General features: G+C 40.4%; 1 protein-coding gene across 1 annotated transcript in view; it reads left to right on the top strand.

Moving 5' to 3' along the window:
* Dnah5 (dynein axonemal heavy chain 5) overlaps positions 1–19,628 on the top strand; it is a gene marked incomplete at its 5' end in the record, with an annotated part of 220,050 nt that overhangs the window by 43,728 nt on the left and 156,694 nt on the right. Inside the window, 8 exons of the mRNA XM_059276732.1 lie at positions 1,123–1,297; positions 1,814–2,038; positions 4,853–5,043; positions 5,136–5,223; positions 10,701–10,834; positions 13,166–13,367; positions 14,113–14,348; positions 19,266–19,484. Coding sequence (XP_059132715.1) covers positions 1,123–1,297; positions 1,814–2,038; positions 4,853–5,043; positions 5,136–5,223; positions 10,701–10,834; positions 13,166–13,367; positions 14,113–14,348; positions 19,266–19,484 — 1,470 coding nt within the window. The remainder of the gene's footprint in view (positions 1–1,122; positions 1,298–1,813; positions 2,039–4,852; positions 5,044–5,135; positions 5,224–10,700; positions 10,835–13,165; positions 13,368–14,112; positions 14,349–19,265; positions 19,485–19,628) is intronic.

The following is a 19,628-nucleotide window of genomic DNA, read 5'->3' as shown; positions in this document are numbered from 1 at the left end:
TTATTAATTTTTATGTTGTTTGCACTTTTATAATTATAGCTTCTCTTAGAAAGAGTTGAGGGATTTGAGTAATCTTGTTGGAATGACATTAGTTGTTGAGAGCTACTTTTCAAAACACCCAGTAAAAAGGAATTCTGAGATTTTGAATGTATGCTCCTGCTGCTGAGAGGACTGAGCAACTACTAGGAGGTCAATGGAGGCCTTATATCCTGGGAGATCTAGCCTTGAGAAAGGGAGATGACATCATGGTCCATTTTGAACCTCTCCAGCCTAGAGTCGGAGGACTCAAGAAGCAGTTTAAGAAAATATTAAGGATCTCTTAAAGAACAAGGAGCTAGTTGATTTAGAACAAGGCAAACAAGTTTTGCAAACAGGTCCCCTGGTTGGATGTCATTGGCTAGTCAATAATAGTAAGGACTGATCGAGGACTTCTGTTCTGGACACTGCTCCTGGCACTTACATATGCCATATGGAGTGCAGGCATAAAATAATTTTAATTTATTCTTAGAACATTTCATACATACACATAATATATCTTAATCATATCTATACCAATCCTCCCTCCAACTCTGCTGGTCCTTCCTCTAACTTCAAGTTCTTTTTAAAAAATAACATACTGAGCCCAATTAACATCACCTACATACACAAGCCTGTGGGATAATCCCCTGGGACACAGGCAACCTGTCAGTGGCCATCCCTCGAGGCTACTATTTCTGTTGTGGTGGTAAAATATCGTGACAAAAGCGACTTAAGGAAGAAAGGGCTTATTGCGGCTTACAGTTCGAGGGTACCATCCATCACAGCCTGGAAGTCAGAGCAGCAGGAGCCTGAGGCAGCGGCTCGTGTTGCTTCTGCAGAGGAGTGAAGAAGGATGGATGCTCCTGTTCAGCACACATTCTTCACTTTTGTAACATGCAGGGTCCAAGCCCCAAAACCACCCACTCTAGACAGGTTTTCTTACCTCAGCTGATCCTAGGTCTCAAGTTGATGACTGAGATTAACCACCACAGGTGTCCAGCCATCACTGGAGCTAGAGTATCAGTTGGAGGCTGAATCTGCCGATCTTCCTGTCGAGCTGGATAATGACGCGTGACTGTCGTCTTTTGTTCTTACTGTTGTTAGGACCTTTGTGTGAATGGTGCTCAGAGACTCCATTTTAAAAGCTCCCTAGTGGAAGAAGCAGTCAATGAGCTAATAAACATGTTACTGGATGTGGATGTCCAAGCTGAAGAAGCAGGTGAAAAAGTTTCTCACAAGGATGCCGGTTCTAACGGTGACACTTCAGGTGAGCAGGGAGGTAACGGAAGGGTCTGTTTTTCTTTTTCAGGATAGTTACTGAAAACTAAAATTTAATTTTCTACACAGCCATCAATTTCATACATCGAGAAATATTACCCCATTTTAAAACTGATATTTACAAATCTGAAATTATGATTCTGCACAAATGGCAATGACTTGGTTGCTTCTCACTATTTATTTTATTTATCATTAATTTAATTTTACATATCAGCCACGGATTCCCCTGTCCTCCCTCCTCCCACCCCCCAGCTGTTGTTGGGAGAGAACACACCAGAACACAGGTCTTTGAGGCCCAGTACAACTTTTAGCCTATAGTCCTTGATCTGTTATTGGGTCTTTTCCCATATTGAGATGATTTCTACTGGGCCACCTCATGGCCCAATTTCTTCTTCCTATCCTTTAGTGATCTTATTTTCTGAGATGCAGGACATTTAACTAATATTGAGCTTGCATGTAATTTATCTTAATTTTTCCCTGTAGTTTAATGGATCTCTCTCTCTCTCACGAAGAAGAGAAGGACATTCTGAGGTGTTGGCATCTTCCTTTAATTCTGGGTCTTGTCCTCTGCCTTTGACAGCAACCACAAGGAAGAAAAAGGAAAGTGAGATGTTAGAGGAAGCCCGTGAGCTGCTTTCTCATTTTAACCATCAAAACGCTGATGCTCTCTTGAAGGTGACAAGGAACACTCTGGAGGCCGTTCGCCGGCGCATTCATTTCTCCCACATGGTTAACTTCCGGGGTACGGTCTCACACAATTTTCCTATGGGTTGATCAGGTAGAAGGCTGGTGTGCGTGTGTGTGTGTGTGTGTATGTGTGTGTGTGTGTGTGTGGTGTGTGGTGTGTATGTGGTGTATGTGGTGTGTGTGATGTGGTGTGTGTGTGTGTGGTGTGTGTGTGTGTGTGTGTGTGGTGTGTGTGTATGTGTGGTGTGTGTGTGGTATGTGTGTGTGTGGTGCGTGTGTGATGTGGTGTGTGTGTGTGTGTGGTGTGTGTGTGGTGTATGTGGTGTGTGTGGTGTGTGTGTATGTGTGGTATGTGTGGTGTGTGTGGTGTGTGTGTGTGTGTGTGGTGTGTGTGGTGTGTGTGTGTGTGTGGTGTGTGTGGTGTGTGTGTGTGTGTGTGTGGTGTGTGTGGTGTGTGTGGTGTGTGTGTGTGTGGTGTGTGTGTGTGTGTGGTGTGTGTGTGTGTGTGTGTGGTGTGTGTGGGGTGTGTGTGGGGTGCGTGTGGTGCGTGTGGTGCGTGTGGTGTGTGGTGTGTGTGTGTGTGTGTGTATGTGTGTGTGTGTGTGTGTGTGTGTGTGTGTACACTCCTGTTAAATTTTAATAATCTAAAAAACAATACCATTCGTTATGCACTTCCTAATAAGTTTCAGTGGCGTGACTTTTGCCCTATTCTATGACGTGGGTCCTCTTATCACTTGTATTAAAACTGAGAAATCTAGGGCCTGGAAAGATTTTTTTGCCAAAGGTACTGAAATATTGATGACATAAAAATCAACATAATTTAAAATGCTCCTGTAATAAAATGAAAACATGAAGAAAATTGTTTGATCCAAGAGAGAAAAGCAGTTTTAACAGAAGATATATGGGAGAATTTTTTTCAGTGGTGAATTTTTAGTTATTAATCAATCTTTTTATTTTTTAACATTTTATTTATTTATTTATTTATCTATTTATTTATTTATTTGTGTCTTTCACATCATGCCACTAGATCCCACCTGTTTCCTTCCCCCCTCCAAATAAAACAAGATACAATTTAAGAGAAAAAAAGAAAAAAATAGGAAGAAGGGAAAAATTTCATCATGGAAGACTCAGTGTGACACAGTGAGTCACAGAGTAAACCCCTTTATCCGTACATTTTTACATGTAGGCGTTTATTGCAAAGAATCGTTGGTCTGGTTCGAGGCCCTTGGTCTCAATCATTGGACCATTGACACTGGGCCCTCAGTGGGACTCTTCCTGGACATCCCATTGTTCCTCTCTGTTGTGGAGACCCTCCAGCCCCGGGTCCACAGGACTGACACCACCTCTGTGCTCCAGCAGATCACACATAGGGTGGATGTTGGGGTGGGCCAACTCATAACCCTGGTTTTGGGTCCTGGGAGTTGCAGGGTTGGTCAGCCTGCCAGTGTTTCCACTGACTCCGCCACCAGGGGGAGCTCTCCAGCATTGCCCTGGCTAGTTCACCCCTTGCAGTGATGAGCAAGGGAAGGGACCAGTTCTCGGGTTTTCCCTGTCCTCAGGGTTGGTTGCCCCACACCTACACCTTCAGAGACAGCTCTACTGTGTTGCCTAGCAAGGTGTAGGGGTCACTCTCCTGAGTGCTGCAGCTGATGAGGGGGTAGGGACATCTCTCTGTTCTTAGTACCTCAGAACCACCTGCCTCAGGCATTGATGGGCATGGGGGGCATGCATCTTTTCCCCATCCATGTTACCACACGGCAGATTAGTAATGGGGACAGCTCTCCCATGTTCACAACATCCGGGCTGGCTCACCTACACCTCTGCCAATGAAGCTGGCTCTATTGTACTGCCCAGGTGAGGTGCAGGGCCTGCTCTCCCGAGTTTAACCAATCTTATTAATGAGAAAAGATTGATGCCATCCCTTTAAAATTAGAATTTATTTAATTATTTTCATGATATTTCAGCTGGCTGCTTCATTTTCTCAGCACTGTTCAGAGAAAGGTTTGGGCTACAAAACCCCATGAATATTAGGAATATTCTGAAATTAAAATCCAATTAAAGAATAGTAGAAAGGGACACCATTAATTGAGAAAAAATAATAGGATAATAAAGACTTACTTATTTTGAAGATTTTTAATTAAAGTGAAGCATAATATTGCATTGGAAGTGGATGAAGAAAAAGGTCTGTGAAAGAATGTTTTGGGTCATGACTTTCATTTACCTCAGAATGGAAGAAAATTCCTTCCTTAGACACAAGGCTTTAAAAGGACTCACCAAATGTTTGCTCATATGTTAAAACAGTAAATCACAGTTACTGCATAACTTTGTGCATTGCAGGTATTTTCAACTATATAAAATTATATGTGGTTCACATGCACATGCTACACATGCATCTCTGTCTACATCCTTAAACTTACAGATATATCCAACTTTAAAGCTCCGTTATTATAAATAATGAGTTACATTAAATTTTTCCCTACATGTGACAACTGTCCCAAATTTTTGAATATATTCCTTGTGGAAGGTGTTTTATTTGAAATTCCAAAAATCACTTGTTCTAACTTTCATTTATTATAGTTTGTCCTTTATTTCTTGTTTGCTTACTCTGCATTTAATTCATTTCTGGCATCCTGCTACTTCTACACTGAACATTTCCTTTCATGTAGATGTACCAGCAAACTATAATCAGCAGAATGACTTGGAATCCACTGAATCGCTGTTATATTGAGCAATATCAGATCTTCAAATATTTATGCACTTATTTGACAAATATTTGTCTGCTTATATATGTATTATGTATGTCTTAATTTTTTGGGGGGATCTGTTAAGTATATTCCATTTTCAATTAAAAAATGATATGTTAACTCAGACAGTAACAATGCATCAAAGACAAAGCAGAACCATCTTCCCATTTTTCGGGCAAGCATCACTCTGGCCATTCCCAACATTGCTATGACTCCTGCCCTGGAAGACATACAACAGACACTGAACAAAGCTGTGGAATGCATCATCAATGTCCCCAAGGGGGTTAGACAGTGGAGCATTGAGCTGCTGTCCATGGTAGGTAGAGTATGAAAAAAAAAGTTGCTTCATTTGGAAACTGCTCTGTTTAAAGATGGGGCAAGGTTGAAAAGCATCCTCTTGCATTCTAGAGGAAGTTGCATGAAAGAAAAATGGCTGCCCTGAAGAACAGTGAAGACAGTGATTCTGATGTTGAGGCGGAGGAAAGTGAGCTGCAAGGTAATAAAATTGAAAAAAAGGCTCTCTCTCTCTCTCTCTCTCTCTCTCTCTCTGTGTGTATGTATGTATGTATGTGAGTGTTTCTCTATGTGCATATGTGTATTTATATGCAGATGCCCATGGAAGCCAGAAAGGGGAGCTGGAGTTACTGGAAGTTGTGAGGCACCTGACGTGGTGCTGGGAACTGATCTAGGGTTCTCTGCAAGAACAGCAAGTGCTCTCAGTTGCTGAGCCATGTTACCCAACTTTTAAAACAAAGTCATTATAAGCCAAATGTTTATACTACCTATAATACAGATACTATAGTATCTGTAATATGGATTTACAATAGCTCCTGTGCCGTGTGCAGTTTTCAAATCATGTTCAATCAGAGTATTAATCTTTGAGCCATTTTGAGTTTAAAAATATTAAGAATCACATACTGATACCTTAGTATCACACATCTCCTGCTTCTGTTGTGTCCATCACAAACTGCTCGTGCATAAATGATGTTTGGTCTGACCTACTAATGACTGAAGATAGGAAATGTTTTTAATTTCACACTTTACTGAAAAACTGGTTATCCTCACAATGAATATTTCCTGGCACGTTATACATATTTTCGACCCATTATGAGTTCTGTTTTGTTAACACATTCTGAGTGTCACTGTGCATCCAGCAGTTTTCATTTGCATTCTGGAAAATGGGGGGGGGGCGGCATCCAAGTTGCTAATGATATCAGATGTCCTCTTCAGTCCTCACATTCCTTTTAAATCAGCATCACAGTTGACAGTTAACAGACATAGAATTTGGTTGGTATTGCTCTCCCCTGAGATGATAAATTGACTAACCACAAGGAAGAAATGGAAGCCGGTACCTTTTTGAAATAGCACTAATGAGGAAGGTAGCTGAAAATTCTTTCCCATAACTTACTTTACTTTTACTCTATCTATCTATCTATCTATCTATCTATCTATCTATCTATCTATCTATCTATCTATCTATCTGTAATCTATCTATCATTATTTATTAACAAGCTAAGAAACACTTTCTGGGGCTGGACAGATGGCTCACCAGTTAGGAGTACATACTGCTCTTGCTGAGGACCTGAGTTTGGTTCTCAGCATCCCTGTCAGGTGGCTTACAACTGCTTGCATCTCTGGCTCCAGGGCATCTGATACCCTTTTCTGGCTTCTGTGGGTACTTTCACTCATGTACACATGACCAGCCCCCAACACATACATACACACAATTAAAAAAGAAATATAATATTAAAGAACATTTGCTATTATTTATTAGCTTCTATTTTGTTTTTTATCTGGAAACATTGCTTTAGTTCCTAGAATCTTTTAAAATTCAGTGTCTTCTAATGTGAGTATGTTCAATCGTGAATCACAGCCTGAGAAGAAAAAATATGTGCTGAAAACATGACCACAGAACTAAAACAACAGACTACAGTCTGGCTGTTTTTTTTTTTTTTTAAACTGTAGAGTTCAGAGTTTTTTGTATAACCAGAGTATCATCGTTGTCTAATTTTAGAGCATTTTTATTATCTTAGGATGAACCTCTGCTCCAATAAGCATTCATTTTGCTTTTTCTTTCTGCTCAGTTCTAGGCAGCCATTGATCTATCTCCCATCCCTGACAATGGATCATTCTGTGTGTGGTGTTCTGTGGCTGGTTCCTTCCATTTGGCATAGTATTTCCATTTTTATCCACGTGTAGCAGGGAGCATTCACTTTACATTTTCTCTACTGTAGTGACATAGATGGGACCCAGGCCCTGCATATGCCAGGCAAATGCTTTGCTACTGGCTTCATTCTTAGACCTTGCTTGTTTGAGACAGGATCTTATTGTGTAGCTTAGGCTGGCCTTGAACTTGTTAAATAGTCCAGGCTAGTCTTGAACTCAAGATTATCCTACCCCCTACCTTCTGAGTGCTAGGATTGCAGGCACATAGTATTCATTTCTTTTTATCATTGAATTATATTTCACACTACAGATAAATTACATTTTATTTATTTCTTAGTGAGTTAATGAACAGTTAGGTTGTTTCCATTTCTGCATTATTATTAATAATTCTTCCAAATGTGTAGTGGTGTTTGTGTGTTTTATGCATGTGTACATGTGTATGCAGGTATTTATTTGTGTGCATGTGTGTGTACATGGGTGTGTGGAGGTCAGAAGTTGATGTTGGATGTTTTCCTCAATTGCACTCACTCTTGTGTTTTGAGACAGAGTCTCACTGACCCTAGAGCTCATCAATTGGTTAAGTTGCCTGGTGAGAACGCTCCAGGGATCTGCCTGTTTCTCCCCATCCCACTCAGTGCTTGGTTTATTACACATGCTTGTTGCATACTCAGCGTCGATATGGGTGCAGAAAATCTAAACTCAGGTCCTCATGCCTAAGTGGCAAACATTTTTACCAATTGAGCCATCTTCCAAGCCTAACATTTTATGTGGAAATGTTTTTATTTCTCTTGGATTATACTGACAATTAGGATTACTGAGCATTTGGTAACTTTATGTTTAACATTGGGAGGAAATGCCAAGCTACCTTTGGAAGTGAGAACATCATTTTATTTCTCCACGGGCAATGCAGGAGGGGTTCATTGCTTTTTCCTTTCTAGTCACTGATAGTTACTTTTGCCTTTTCTCTGTAGCCATTATAATAGCTACAGAGTGGCACATCACTGTAGTTTTGGTGTGAATTTCTGCAATGGCCAGTGAAGTTACACACCTTTTTGTGTGGTTTCTGGTCATTTGTATGCTTCTTTGGAGCAATATCTATCAATTTTTCCATGTTCTTAAAAATTCACTCACTTAGTCAAATTTCTGTAAGATTTTTATGTTCTGAATAAAATTGTAAACATTTTCAATTACACTATAGATTTATTTTCAATTTCTTATTGATACCTTTTGAAGAATAAAATTTGAGGCTTAAGTTCTATTTAGTTGTATTTTCATTTTGTATCTAAGCAACAGTGACTTAACATAAGGTTAGGAAGACTTTATACTCTTTTAAAGTTGCATAGCTTAGCATTTATATTTCAGTCTATGATTCATTTTTAGTGAAGTTGGAGTTTAAATTCATTATTTTCCATGTGGGTGTATACTTGTTCTTCCACTGTTAGCTAAAAAAAATCATTATTCTATAATTGAATTTTCTTGAGACCTTTGTTGAAACTCCCTTAAATATGAGTGTACATCTCAACCTTTATTTCTGGACTCTTGGTTTTACTCTGTTAATCTCAACTCATGCTTATTATAGTGCCACATTAACTTTACTACTATAGCTTTGAAGTAAGCATTCAGAAAGTCATTTATTTGTTCTTTTACCTCTACATTCACATATTCTTCCTTGTTCAAAGTTCCTTCTCATCATTCTTTCTTATTCTATTCCCATTAAACCCTTTCTTCTTCCAAATAAGAAGTGCCTCCCTCTCCCTATTTCATGTCATTTCTTTTTTCTTTTTTGTGCCCCATGGCATGTAATTAGGGCTGTTTTCATAACATGGGTGGCCACACTCAATTTGCTTGAGTGGGGCAAAGAAGCAGGGCCACACCACTGAGGAATATTGCCACCCCCCCAACACCTACTCTATCTCTAGCTCCTTGGGAGGGGTGAAGTCAGAAAGTGTGAGTCCTGTGCTATTCCATTCTTTTTCAAAACTCAATCTGTGCTGGATCCTTCATGTTTCTATATGAATTTTAGGAACAGCTTGTTAGTTTCTATGAAAAAAACCAGTTAAAACATTTACATAGGGATATGCTGAATGTGTACATCAATTTGCGGTACATTTAAATTGAAAAGGATTTAAATTACACAAAGCATGTCTTCTGATCACACAACAGGACTGATGTATATATAAACTCCAGAAACTGTGGCAGCATGCACAAGACCTGAACAAGTTAAAGCTGGACAAGATCCTAGGATTGAAGTGATCAAGTGGACACAGTGTCCCACCCCTAATCAAGAAGACATTTGCAATTGAGACCTGATGCCAGGAAAGGGAAAATCTTTTCTCCAATGGAGTATCACTGGGTATATTAATCATACCCCAGGCAGGTCCCATGCCCAGGAGTCGTTGGCCAACACAAAATGAACTCTTTTGTGTATGGACTTTTTGTTTTGTTTTGGCATGTTTTGTCTTTTGGTTTGTGCTTGCTTGTTTTGATTCTTTTTTTTGAAAGACAGCAAGAGAAAGAACAAAAAGTTGGGTGGGTAGGGAGATGGGGTGGATCTGGAAGGAGTTGGGGGAAGGGAGCAAAATGTGAATAATTAAAAAATAAATAATAAGTAATAAAAGAGGAACTCTTGGGATTGAGGTACAATAACAAAGTTAGAAAATAAAATAAAATCGGAATGCTGAACCATGTCACTTAAAAAACAAAATACACACACACACACACACACACACACACACACACACACACAAAGAAAGAAACAAACAAAAAACCAGTTAAGCACTGGAAGAACATTATGCATCAGCTCTGGCCTCCATGGCCTAAATCTGTAAAGAAAAAAAAAAAACATTTTATTTTTCCAGCATCAGCTACAGTAGTGTCTGGTTGTTTAGAGGTCAGCTAAGGATTGTGTGGAGATTTCAAGAAAAAAAATAAAACTTCACTGTTTTGAGTCCCTAAGTCTTCACCCTTTGCTTAGGGACTCTGTGCGCAGGAGAATAGTAATACTACCCAGGCTTTATATAATGATTATGATGGCCTCAATGCTAGCCAGAGATGAAGACTGGGCATTTCCCCATCCTTCCTGGGCATGCTCACAGCTCTGTGTACGGACTTTGGGAACCCCAGGATCCTTCTAGAGCTTTCTGGAAGTTCTCTGTCAGTGTCGTTTCCCGGGTCTCTCCTTACTTTCTTGATCCCAGACTAACCCGGCTGACCCCCGTTATCTTCACCCCAAATTAACACCATTGTCTTAGACGATGGTGAAGTTAAGTGATTGGGGCCAATGGTATAGTCGTTTATCTTTTATTTTGACAAATAATGTGTGGCTACAGCTTTCATCTCCCCCATTCCGTGAAGTTTTGACTCAGGCTAGACAAAGATCAGTTCTTTGGATCCAGTTCATGCAGGGAGCTTCGAGCCATGCCAGCTAGGAATGGTTCTTCAGAACTTGCCAACAAGACCCAAATCCACTTCTCCTCCCGCTGTAAACTAGTGGGCTGCTGGTTTCCATAGCTGGAAGACTGCAAGACTGCGACTCTTCAGGGCTGTCACATAGCCAGAGAGGAAACAATGAGAAGAGCAGAGGACCGCATGGCACACAGAACTTGCTGTTGCCCCTCAGACCCAGCATTTCTTCTCGAAGGGATACTCTCTGGATAGGCGAAGACTCTGATTTATTTTCTTAGTACCCAAACAGCTAAGGTTGCCAGTTTCCTCTACTATATTCAACACTTTTATGCAGATTTTCAGTATCTTTGTCGTGACAGAAACTTGTACATCTTCTTTTTTTCTTTTCCTCTTTTTCTTTAGAAACCCTGGAGATAGCGTCTGTAAATTTGCCCATTCCTGTGCACACCCAGAATTACTATAAGAATATTTCTGACAACAAAGAGATTGTAAAATTAGTCTCCGTGCTCAGCACAATCATCAACTCCACCAAGAAGGTATGTGTCATGAGGCTGTCACGTGGCCTGGGCTGCCCTACATGTGCTCACATGAACTTCATCTATGCTCACCCTGCATGCAAAATTTCACCCCCAATAGCATCCTTGGTCAATGAGAGACATCTTGTCTGTGTTCAGTGACTGAGTGTTCACCAAAGACCCTTTAATCTAGAATGCAGTGGAAAAGCTGTGAATTCCCTGTTTCAGATCCTGTTCTGTTTAATGTCTTTAACCTTTTCTGTTAACATAAATGAATGTAACTTCAGACGGAGGTGATAGTTCCCCATTAAAGAATAAAACAGAAAAAGGTGTTCAGTCTGTGTGTGTGTGTGTGTGTGTATGTGTGTGTGTGTGTGTGCATATATATGTGTCCATCATGTGTTTGTATGGGTGCACTCACCTGTGTGTGTACATATAGGATAGAGGTCACTGTGGCATCCTTTATTGCTCTCCACAGGGTCTCTCACTGAAGAAAAGGCTCACCTTTTTTTTTTAAATTAAATTTAATTTTTTTATGGAGGTGTGCTACTGCACCAGGCTTAATGTGAACATTGGGGATGCCCACTCAGGGCTTCCTGTGTGAACAGCGGGCACTTAACCCACTGAGTTATTTCACCAGACTCAGAATTTCAGAGTTTCCATACCAGGAATTGTATCCTGGCCAGTAGATGATGTGTGCCACTTGTCTTATATGTGGACAGGCAAATCTTATAAAACATCAGATGCAAACACACACACACACACACACACACACACACACACACACACACACACACATGTATTACCACATGAAATTCAGATATAAGCAAGTTTTAAAATATTTCTACCATCAATACAAACTCATACTGGTTGGCTATAAAGCCAGTTCATTTTTTTTAACCTGCCCCCCCGCCACTTCAATTTTCTTTTTGTATTCAGACAAATTTGCCCTTGTGGGTAAAAAGACTTAAGATCCTGAAATCAGTTTTTGTTTAAAGATTAGGCACACATTCATTAAAACCAGTTGACTCTCAGGTGTTTCTCAGCGTTGAGCGAGGAGTTGCTTAGTGAGCATGTGTTTTCTGTGGCCGTTTTACTAGAAGGAGCTACATTTGTTGGAGAGCACCAGAAAAACTTCTGTGGCTATAACAAGAGGAAGAAATGTTGTTAAGTTTTGTTTAATGTATTCCCCGGGGAACAACAAGTCTTTGCATTTATGCATATTTAATCTTTTGTTCTTAGCGATTTGAAGATCCTGTGTTTAACTTCCCTCTAGGGACAGTGTTCACATATTCAACAATTATGTATCTATAGAGCTTAGTTTATCAGGCTCTATACCAAAGGGTGGAGAAAAAAGTAGTGTATGAAAATAAGCAATTAGATATATTTTCAGAAATTATAGAGACTGCATCAAAATAAGTCAGCACTTGTGTTAGTTACTTCTCTCTGCTCTGAGGAGATACCCCATCTTAAGAAAGGAAGGGTTGATGTTGACTCACAGTCTGGGAGCACAGTCCATCATGGCAGGGAAGGCATGGTGGGAACAGCTGAGGCTGCTGGCCACCGTGAATCTGTGGTCAGGAGGTATCGAGAGCTGAATGCTGGACCTCACCTTCCCTTTTCTTTCCCCCATTGTCATTTAGTCCAGGACTCACAGCCCCTAGGATGGTGATGCCTACATTCAGGGTAAGCTTTCTCTCCTCAGTTAAACCTCTCAGACATGTCCTCATAGACATGTCCAAAAGTGTGTTTTCTAGTGGATTTAAAATCTAATCATATTGAAAATAAAAACTAATCGTCACAGCAGTAGAGTCCAATGCTTTCTCTGAAAATAACCAGCCCTATCATGGCAGTCTAAGGACAAGACACAGTAGTTTTAGTGACCTAGGGCTAGCAACAAAAAACATATATGGTATTTATTTTAACCATAGAAAAGAAACATCAAGTCTAACCAATGAGGATTCTTGGAAGAGATTTGAGCAGAGAATGACCCACAGGCTTTTTCTCATGTGCTTCCTAATGGCACAACCCCACCTCTTCCTTTTGATCTAATGTTGACCTTTAATCAAGAGGTTCCTGTCCCCAAGGGCCAACAAGGACTTTCTTTCCTTCTCGGTTTTTACACAGCTCTTTCCTCTCCCTTTAGACTGGGGATTTCAAAATACTAGCCCCAAGTTACTGTTAGTTATTGTATATAGCTTGTTTCTATGGCATTTCCATTTCATCCCAGATCATTAACTAAATATGTGAATAGCTTTGCGATAACTGTCAACATCGAGCCAATCCTCAATTGTATCCTCATGCCATTTCAGAGTCCTCCTTTTCTACACAAACCTATTATTTCTGTTCTAGGAAGTTATCACATCCATGGATCGCTTCAAATGCTACAACCACATTTGGCAGAAGGAGAAAGAAGAAACCGTTATGTCATTTATTGCACAAAACCCTTTGCTTTCTGAATTTGAGTCTAGGATTCTTTATTTCCAACGTCTGGAGCAGGAAATTAATGCAGAGCCCGAATACATCCGTGTGGGTTCCATTGCTCTGTACACAGGTTGGTTAATTGTCTTTCAGACAATCATGTGAATCCAGCAGTATTTGCTCTGTCTCTTGATCTGGATTAGTATTCCAGAGAGTTCTAGCTTTCTTAAAGAAAGCTTTCCTTTTATGAGCTGCAAGATTTAAGACCAATTTATAGATTTGTTTTTAATTCCCTTCTGCATACTTATTCATTCTGGCCTATCTTTGCTGTTTAACTTGAAAATAAAGGATAGTTTAGAGAGAGAGGATGAGTGTGTTGTAGTTAGAATTAGGTTTTAGCTTTTATAAGTAACAATAACAAACATTTGAAGCTTACTTATCTCATGCATGCACATGTGCGTGTGTGTAAGGATTTTAAAATGTGATTTGAATTGTTGTAAAAATAAGATTCATAAGATGACTGAGTTATAATGATTAAGAAAGTTTCTTTGTATGTAGTATTTGTCTGTGTGATGTCTGTGTGTGGATGTGTGGAGGTCCGAGGAGGATGTCAGGTGGCCTGTTGGACTCGTCTCCATCTTATTCCCTTGGGATAGGGTTTCTCTCTGAACCTGGAGCTTTACAGGTTTCAGCTTTGCTGATGGCACAGCAAGTGCTCACTGACTGAGCTGTACACCCAGCTTGGAAACCATTTTTAATTCTACTTTTACTTACATGGCTCTAACTCATAGTGGTTACCGTGAGTGAACAACATTCTGTGTCTTTTTCACATTGGTTCAGGCTTCTCAGACTGACCTGTGGGTGTTTTGCTTTTACAGCTGATTTGAAGTTTTCTCTGACAGCAGAGACAAAAGCCTGGATGGTTGTTATTGGCCGTCACTGTAACAAAAAATACAGGAGTGAGATGGAAAGCATATTTGCGGTTGTTGAAGAATTCCAAAAGAAACTGAACCGGCCTATTAAAGACTTGGATGATATTCGGATTGCAATGGTTGCTCTGAAAGAAATCAGGGAGCAGCAGATCTCTACAGACTTCCAAGTGGGACCCATTGAGGTAGATGGGCAGCTTGTCCGTTATAGAAATACTTCCACACCTTGGAAGCCATTGGCAGGAATAGTAACTGGGTCTGTGCTGGAATGACAAATAAGCATTAAAGCTAAAAGCAGCAATTTCAGCACTGAGATCGCCCTTTGTGGGGAACCTTTCAGGCTCCAGTTTATGTGCCCAAGAGCCAGGTTTATGTTTTTTGGACAAATTATTTATGGACCAATGCTCTTGGGGGAAGGGGAGTGGTGAAAGCTGGAAAAATTATGAGAGAAAAGCTAAGCGAGGCTGAGGTCTCCGCTGTGGACCATCTTCGGGCTGATACCACTGGGGACTCTGGAGAAAATTTTGTCACACAGTTACATCCTCCTGGAGGCGTGAGATCCTTCTCTTTGTGACTCTGAGTCAGTGGGTCGTAGACCATAATCTCTCCATGAGGGGGCGATCATCCATCCAGCGTCATTTTCTAGAAGAGGAAGCAGCAGTCCCTAAAACCAACACCCTCAGCAGTTGGAGATGGGAATCCCAGGTGGCCAGTAGAGCTTTGATATGTGCTATCAGTCTGATAGCACCCAGGCATGCATGTACCATTCCACCATTACCAAAGCTCTACTTTCACACAAGGAAACACGCCAAACAAGTCATACAATGAAATATTGCATCTCTCTCTCTCTCTCTCTCTCTCTCTCTCTCTCTCTCTCTCTCTCTCTCTCTCTCTCTCTGTAGTATGCATGTGTACACATGTGTGGGTGCAGGTGGAAGCCCAACTTTGATGTCAAAATATCTTCCTCAACCACATCTTCACCTTAATTTTTGAGTTATGATATCTCACTGAACCTTAAGCATTCCCCTTCAGCTAGACTGAGTAGTCAGTGTGAATCTTAGATTTACTTATTTCAGCCCCTAGCACTGGGGTTATATATACACCACTGTGCCTGGATTTTATGTGGATGCTAGGGATCCAAACTCAGGTTCTCATGCTTGCATGGCGAGCATTTTACCTACTGAGCCTCCCCACCTTGCTCACCTACATTTGTTTTGTTACATACTGCACTGACTTTTCCCCCTGAAAAACCTTATTAAAAATGGGTTACTGCATTTATTGTTTTAAATGTATTACTATAACTGTGGCATTATAAAAATTCAGATTTAAGGGACTAGAGAGCCACAGCTCAGTGGTTGAGAGTGTTCGCTACTTTTGCAGAGGACCCAGGTTCAGTTCCCAGCACCCATGTAATAGCACATATTCCCGTGTATCTCTGGCTCTAGAGGATCCACTGCCATTTTCTGGTTTCCTTGGGCACTGCATGTACAGGGTGCACTTAAACTCATGTAGGTAGACTTTCACACACACAAAATAAAATAAATAAATCTTTAGAAAAATCCAGATGTAAGAACATCACCTTTTATCAAACTTAATTCAAATGTCTGGACTTACACTTTCAAGCTCAGGAGCAGTTTCCATTTTTGAATTTCCTTATCTCTCCTTGAATTTTGAAAAGTTTCATATTACCATGAATGGTATAGACCAAGGCACATTCATATTTTGTCATCTTTGGGGAATTATGTGGCCTATCTTCTTCTTAGGACTTCAACTATCAAGGCAAATGGCCCTTATCTGTGTGTTATTGGGGAGTCTCTTAAGTCTGAAGACAGCCCTACATCTTTCTACCTGAGAGTTAAGACAATAGTACAGTCAACGGTCTCATTTGGAAGTTGTGATGTAGTAGATCCAAATACCATTCTGGATCTTCCAGCTCTAGGCATCCCTGTGACTCCGATCTTATTTATACTGAAGCACAGACTGCAGCCTGTCTTCAACAAGGAAGAGGAGGAGGAAGAGGAGACAGGCATGGATTATGTTTGCCTAAATCTGTGTTCTCCTCTACTTCCAGACCATCAATCCAATATTCCCAGATCTATGTGGGGACAATAATGGCGGAGAAGAGGCCAGGGGTACTCAGGGAAAATAATTCCTTATGAAAGCAAACTTTGAGGGTATGCCCCCACCCACATTTCCTGCATTTTTCTCGCCCCTCCCTGTAGCTAGAGTTTTCCTGCCTGGCCCACAGTCAGGACAAATCTCTATCACCTGCCAGTCCCACAGCCTCAGACCCGACCAAGTAAACACAGAGATTTATATTGGTTACAAACTGTATGGCCGTGGCAGGCTTCTTGCTAACTGTTCTTACAGCTTAAATTAATCCATTTCCATTAATCTATACCTTGCCACATGGCTCGTGGCTTACCGGCATCTTCTCATGCTGTTTCTCATCATGGTGGCTGGCAGTGTCTCTCTGACTCAGCCTTCCACTTCCCAGCTTTATTCTCCTCCTTGTCCCGCCTACACTTCCTGCCTAGCCAATGGCCAATCAGTGTTTTATTTATTGACTAATCAGCAACACACTTGCCATACAGAACATCCCACAGCACTTCCCCCCCCCTTTTTTTTTTTTTCAAAAAGGTAGGTTCTAACCTTAACAAAGTAAAATTACATATAATTTGGGAATTTGGGCGTAGCTTCTCTTACTACTTCCTGCTGGAGGGGGATGCTGTATCTTATGGGGACACAAAGAAAATTTTAGGATTATGGAATAGTCCATGAGGCTGTATTGTCTGAGCCAGTTGCCTTCAAACCGTTCTGGATGTTGGATCATCTGGGCCATGGTGTCATCAGAGACCTTTTAGGGGGTCTTGGCTGGTCAAACCTGATGTATCTTAATCTGGAACAAATCCATAGCCTCTGGCTTTCTGTGGGAACAAAAGAGACTCTTTTCCAAAGCAACATATCCTTATATCCAAATTTTGAAGTCATGGTATCTTTAAAATATACATATTGGTTTAACTCAACATCTTTTATGTTCAAATGTTTTTCTGCAGTTAAAAATCCCAAAGACAACACAATCCAGATTCTCTGTGTAATATTCATCTTTACGTGGCTTATTTTTATATTAATTTTACTGTCTCTTTAAAGACTTTATTTTTTAAAACTATGTATTTGTTTATATAACTGTATATATCACCTTTTTTGTCTCTTTCAAGCCTACGTATATTTTACACACATTGTAAACTATTACATCTGAATCTTATTGTGAATCTATTGCTTTAAGCTGCAGCAGCTGTGGCTGCTGGCTCCGCCCACCTCAGCTTCCCAACATGGCTACGTTTACCACCAGCTCTGGGAGCTATCATGGGTCTATGCTTTTATCCAAGCCGTGTGTAGCCCAGAAACCTCTTTTCTTGTTTTGTACTAGCAAAGGCTAAATCCACCATGCAGCTTAATGTGCCACTTGCAGAGGCCTCATTCCCACCATACTGCAGGTCAAGTGCACACGCCAGAAACCCTCCAGTAGCTCAAACCGGCAGCTGCCGCTCATTTGAGAGAGACAATTAGGAAGCTGTTTTTACCTCCGTTTTAGAATCTTTTTTCTCAGTTTTTAGGTGGAAATTCTTGCCACCATGTTGGACGCCATTTGTAGATGTAACCAACCTTCTTATTAAATAAGAAACACAGAACCAATGCAAAGAAGAAAGCCAAGAGGTCAGAGCTAAGAGCTAAAACCTTGCCCTTCCTCCTGCAGTGGTCCTACCTCTCCGAACTAACTACCCCTGTGTTAAAGTCTTTATATAGTGTTCCTGTTCTGCCTTCTCATTGGTTGTAAACCCAACCACATGACTGCCTCCTCACGGCCTGTCTGTATAGGCCTCCAGGTTTTCCTTGCTTGGTATGAGATTAAAGGCATGTGTGTCCAATAATGGCTGTATCCCTGAACACACAGAGACTTACCCAGCTCTGCCTACCAAGTGCTGGGATTACAAGTGTACGCCACCACTGCCCTGCTTTCCTATGGCTTGCTAATAGCTGTGACCCCCGGGCAACTTTATTTATTAACATACAAATAACATTTAATACAAATAAAATATCACCATACACTTGGTTTCCCCAGACAGTTTCATTTCCACCTTCAGGTCATCTAATTTTATGGATCTGTATAAAGTCTAGGAGTCACAAATGAGTAAGAACACACAATATTTATCTTTTTGAGAGTGGCTTATATGAAAATTATATGAAAATGTCCTTGTATGTGTAGCACAAAACCATGTAGAATGAATACATGCATGAAAAATTATAAAAAGAATAAATCAAAGGAGAAAAATTCCAACTTTACTCAACTGAATTAAAAATTTTCCCCTTTATTAGTAGTTGCCATATTAGCAGTTAGTATTTACACTATTTTCACCCCTCCAATGTTTCCCCTCTTAAACTGATAACCTCTTTTAAAATTATTATCTCTCTTTATATATGTATATACATATTTGCATACAATCTACCAAGTCCATTTAATATTTTTTTTTACATTTATGGGCACTTGGGATGACATAACCTGTCACATTAATATTTTAGTTCAAACGTTTTGCAGTCTGAGTGAAAAGCCGTGGCTCAAGCTTTGGTTGAAATGGACTTTCTTGAGTCTGACTGTCAGACATTCTTAAGAACAAAGGAAGCTAAGATTGAATTAAAATTGTGTCTCGTTTTGTTATCTTAACTTTAGAAGTTAAGTTTTATATGGTTTTTTTCATTCACTTGATATAATTTTACAGTGTTCAGATACAATTTTGGGGCCTGTGTAAAAGTATCTGTTATTTGTGTCATGTTTTACAGTTTTGAAAATGATGTTTTTAGATACTTGCAGACATTCTGGGAAATAGCCAGAGTCTCTTCATTTCACAGAAGAGAGAACTGGATCTGACTGGCTCCTTTGCTAGCTTAGGTCCTTAAAGTTCATGAGTAGAATACTTATTGGCCTTAGGATGGCTTCTCCATCATGCTGGTCCCCCCCACCCCCATTCTCAGCTCCAGCCTGTGACGGTATAAGGATTTATATATCTGACTGCCAGAAATTCTGTTTTCTTTCTTGTCTATAGGAATCTTATGCCCTGCTTAACAAGTATGGACTTCTGGTTGCCAAGGAAGAGATGGACAAAGTTGACACTCTGCGCTATGCTTGGGAGAAGCTGCTGGCCCGGGCCGGTGACCTTCAGAATGAGCTAGTCTCTCTGCAGCCCAGTTTCCGGAAAGAGCTGATTGGTGTGGTTGAAGTGTTCCTCCAAGACTGTCAGCAGTTTTACCTGGACTATGATTTGGTATGACTCTGGCTTTCTCTCTGTGAGAATTTAGGGGAGAATGGGCAGGATACACAAAATGTATTTGTTTAAAAAATTATATGTTAAATTCCATAAAATTTCCTAGGAATAGTAATTTTATATTTGCATGAGGAAACATATTTC

The sequence above is a fragment of the Peromyscus eremicus genome, chromosome 11 (assembly GCF_949786415.1).
Source record: "Peromyscus eremicus chromosome 11, PerEre_H2_v1, whole genome shotgun sequence".
NCBI classification, from domain to species: domain Eukaryota; kingdom Metazoa; phylum Chordata; class Mammalia; order Rodentia; family Cricetidae; genus Peromyscus; species Peromyscus eremicus.
This window is presented reverse-complemented; position numbering and strand designations above follow the sequence as displayed.